Consider the following 4,482-nt stretch of genomic DNA (forward strand, 5'->3'; position numbering starts at 1 on the left):
CGGTTAACGGAACGTGTCTCTAACTACCAGGAGACTCTTTTCCGTTTCTCCATTCTGGATGAGCGACTGGATTGGTCCTTCTGGCTGGGTGTGGCCAGCGTTGCTACGCACGGTGTGGTGTGTGTTGTCGTGGCAATGAGCCGGATCAAACTGCCCAAACCACAGAGCAAGAAACAGGCCGAGCAGCCAACCGTCACCGCTGAAGTCCTCATGTACTGACACACACACACAGGCATGCACACACACACACACACACACACACACACACACACACACAGGCATGCACGCATGCAGGCACACACACATGCACACGCACACACACACACACCAGCGAGATCACTAAAGACTACTGCAACATTCAACGTTTGTCCAGGTCTCCAGGACGTCGGGATATGTCTTCTTCGGCTCACAAAAAAAACAAAAAAACAACTGCCTCGTACTGGGATTGAACCAATGATCCCCGGAGCCTCGTACTGGGATTGAACCAATGATCCCCGGAGCCTCGTACTGGGATTGAACCAATGATCCCCGGAGCCTCGTACTGGAATTGAACCAATGATCCCCGGAGCCTCGTACTGGGATTGAACCAATGATCCCCGGAGCCTCGTACTGGGATTGAACCAATGATCCCCGGAGCCTGAGGAATTCCACCTCTCCGTCATCCCTGCCCACGATGCTCTAGCCAGCTGTGAGGCTAATTGATGGTGATAGCACAGCGTTTATTATAGATTTCTAACTCAAACCGTAGCCCTAACCTTTACCAGTCCAAATTAATGCCTACACTTAACCTGTGAGAACCTGTTGCACACACACACACACACACACACACACACACACTGACTGCTCCATGGACGGTGGAGCACAGTGGAACAGAGTTGGTTCAGTGAATGACTCAGAGTTGGTTCAGTGAATGACTCAGAGTTGGTTCAGTGAATGACTCAGAGTTGGTTCAGTGAATGACTCACCTTGTCTGACAGCTGAGGATGTGTTGACTCCTAGAGGTAATGTCTAGGCTTTAGCTCAGCAGGCTAACAGTCTCCAGTGGGCCCGGGTTCAAACCCTGTGGGACTAACCCCACTAACCCTGGCAATAGCACCAGAGAGTTGGTGGTTCAACTCCCTTCTGGATTACATCTACTCGTAATGTTGACTGGCAGGAGCGTTGGAAGCTGGCCCCAATGACACTAGACACTCCAGCACCCTGGTTCTGGCTACTGGACAGCTGGGCTACTGGACAGCCGGGCTACTGGCCAGCCGGGTTACTGACCAGCCGGGTTACTGGACCGCCGGGCGACTGACCAGCCGGGCTACTGACCAGCCGGGTTACTGGACCGCCGGGTTACTGGACCACCGGGATACTGGACCGCCGGGTTACTGGACTGAAATGTGTACTAGCCAAGAGGCCAAAACCTGTGCTATGTGATATTTGAAAAGACAACATTTCACAAACCGGCGGTTTGGACCATTATCTGCTAGCCTGCTGTAATCTACACTGGGCCATTATCTACTAGCCTGCTGTAATCTACACTGGGCCATTATCTACTAGCCTGCTGTAATCTACACTGGGCCATTATCTACTAGCCTGCTGTAATCTACACTGGGCCATTATCTGCTAGCCTGCTGTAATCTACACTGGGTCATTATCTACTAGCCTGCTGTAATCTACACTGGGCCATTATCTACTAGCCTGCTGTAATCTACACTGGGCCATTATCTACTAGCCTGCTGTAATCTACACTGGGCCATTATCTACTAGCCTGCTGTAATCTACACTGGGCCATTATCTACTAGCCTGCTGTAATCTACACTGGGCCATTATCTGCTGGCCTGCTGTAATCTACACTGGGCCATTATCTACTAGCCTGCTGTAATCTACACTGGGCCATTATCTGCTAGCCTGCTGTAATCTACACTGGGCCATTATCTACTAGCCTGCTGTAATCTACACTGGGCCATTATCTACTAGCCTGCTGTAATCTACACTGGGCCATTATCTACTAGCCTGCTGTAATCTACACTGGGCCATTATCTACTAGCCTGCTGTAATCTTCACTGGGCCATTATCTACTAGCCTGCTGTAATCTACACTGGGCCATTATCTGCTAGCCTGCTGTAATCTACACTGGGCCATTATCTACTAGCCTGCTGTAATCTACACTGGGCCATTATCTGCTAGCCTGCTGTAATCTACACTGGGCCATTATCTACTAGCCTGCTGTAATCTACACTGGGCCATTATCTACTGTCTATAGAAGCTGTAATCTACACTACACTGGGTCTATCTACTGTATGTAGAAGCTGTAATCTACACTACACTGGGTCTATCTACTGTCTGTAGAAGCTGTAATCTACACTACACTGGGTCTATCTACTGTCTGTAGAAGCTGTAATCTACACTACACTGGGTCTATCTACTGTCTGTAGAAGCTGTAATCTACACTACACTGGGTCTATCTACTGTCTGTAGAAGCTGTAATCTACACTACACTGGGTCTATCTACTGTCTGTAGAAGCTGTAATCTACACTACACTGGGTCTATCTACTGTCTGTAGAAGCTGTAATCTACACTACACTGGGTCTATCTACTGTCTGTAGAAGCTGTAATCTACACTACACTGGGTCTATCTACTGTCTGTAGAAGCTGTAATCTACACTACACTGGGTCTATCTACTGTCTGTAGAAGCTGTAATCTACACTACACTGGGTCTATCTACTGTCTGTAGAAGCTGTAATCTACACTACACTGGGCCATTATCTACTAGCCTGCTGTAATCTACACTGGGCCATTATCTACTAGCCTGCTGTAATCTTCACTGGGCCATTATCTACTAGCCTGCTGTAATCTACACTGGGCCATTATCTGCTAGCCTGCTGTAATCTACACTGGGCCATTATCTACTAGCCTGCTGTAATCTACACTGGGCCATTATCTGCTAGCCTGCTGTAATCTACACTGGGCCATTATCTACTAGCCTGCTGTAATCTACACTGGGCCATTATCTACTGTCTATAGAAGCTGTAATCTACACTACACTGGGTCTATCTACTGTCTGTAGAAGCTGTAATCTACACTACACTGGGTCTATCTACTGTCTGTAGAAGCTGTAATCTACACTACACTGGGTCTATCTACTGTCTATAGAAGCTGTAATCTACACTACACTGGGTCTATCTACTGTCTGTAGAAGCTGTAATCTACACTACACTGGGCCATTATCTACTGTCTATAGAAGCTGTAATCTACACTACACTGGGTCTATCTACTGTCTGTAGAAGATGTAATCTACACTACACTGGGTCTATCTACTGTCTGTAGAAGCTGTAATCTACACTACACTGGGTCTATCTACTGTCTGTAGAAGCTGTAATCTACACTACACTGGGTCTATCTACTGTCTGTAGAAGCCGTAATCTACACTACACTACACTGGGTCTATCTACCGTGTTTTCTGATTATTCAATACAGGAGGAAGTTAATGTTCATACGAATGTCTTTACTTCAGCATCATTGGGTAGCATGCATACAGTTCCATCCAGCTCACAGTAAGTAATGGTTGTGTGTTGTTATGGTTCTGGATGGCCCAGGTGGATAGCAACAATGACAAGAAACTCCCATGTGGGGAATCGTAGGTGAGTCATTTCAGCTGGTTTCTTCTTGACACCACGTCTTGTTTTTAAGGTGTTTTTGACTGATGTCGCGTCTATGCTAATATGGCTAGAAATGCGCTAGCTAGCTAGCTAACCAACAACTGTAACGATGTATTTGAGAGACAACTTTATTTATGTCTTTAATGAACATTGGAGACAAAATATAGTTTATATGTTATCAACAATCTAAGACAACCCCTTCTGTTTTGCCCCATAGTTGTTGCACCCGTCGGTTTTGTTGCTAAACCACCAACCCGTCTATAACAGCGTCTTGTGAGACCATAAACTGCTGGAGGACACTGGACACTGTAGCCTGTAGCCTAGCAGTGTCTTTATCAACGTTTGGGGTAAATTCCAGTTAATTTCCAGTTAATTCAGGAAGTATACCGATAGTCCAATTCCAATTCTGTTCAAACTCTTTTCAATTTGGAACATTTAGAATTGGAACTGGAATTTAGATGGAATTGAACCCCAACCCTATTGTCAATGGGACATGGACTACATTACATAATGTTGTCTGTTACCTATTCCCTCTCAACTGCCACCTCCAAGCGCTGTCAACATGTAACATATTTGTACATCTAATGTGTATATATATATGAAAGTTAATTGTTAATAAATGTTGTTTAATAAGAATCTAAAATGTTCCGTGGTTTGGTTTCTGTGGAGAATCATTTGGTGTTGTTTCTCAAGACCGTCGGTAGGTGGCGACAGAGTACTTTTTTTAACAAAAAAATCCAAAGAAGAAAAAAGACAGCTGGAGTCGCTTGCAGAAATATTACCCAGACAGCCAGAAGAGCTCAGGAAGCGATTAGTGAAGTCAAGTAGTGGTC

General features: G+C 45.8%; 1 protein-coding gene across 1 annotated transcript in view; it reads left to right on the plus strand.

Annotated features, from left to right (window-relative positions):
* The window catches only part of clrn2 (clarin 2), a 10,021-nt gene extending 5,821 nt beyond the window's left edge, over nucleotides 1-4,200 (plus strand). Inside the window, exon 4 of the mRNA XM_045219711.1 lies at nucleotides 1-4,200. This exon is cut by the window's left edge and continues 53 nt beyond it. Within this exon, the coding sequence (XP_045075646.1) occupies nucleotides 1-219 (219 nt within the window). The 3' untranslated portion in view covers nucleotides 220-4,200.
* Nucleotides 4,201-4,482: the final 282 nt, after the last annotated feature.

This window comes from Coregonus clupeaformis, unplaced genomic scaffold (genome assembly GCF_020615455.1).
Source record: "Coregonus clupeaformis isolate EN_2021a unplaced genomic scaffold, ASM2061545v1 scaf2656, whole genome shotgun sequence".
NCBI lineage: Eukaryota > Metazoa > Chordata > Actinopteri > Salmoniformes > Salmonidae > Coregonus > Coregonus clupeaformis.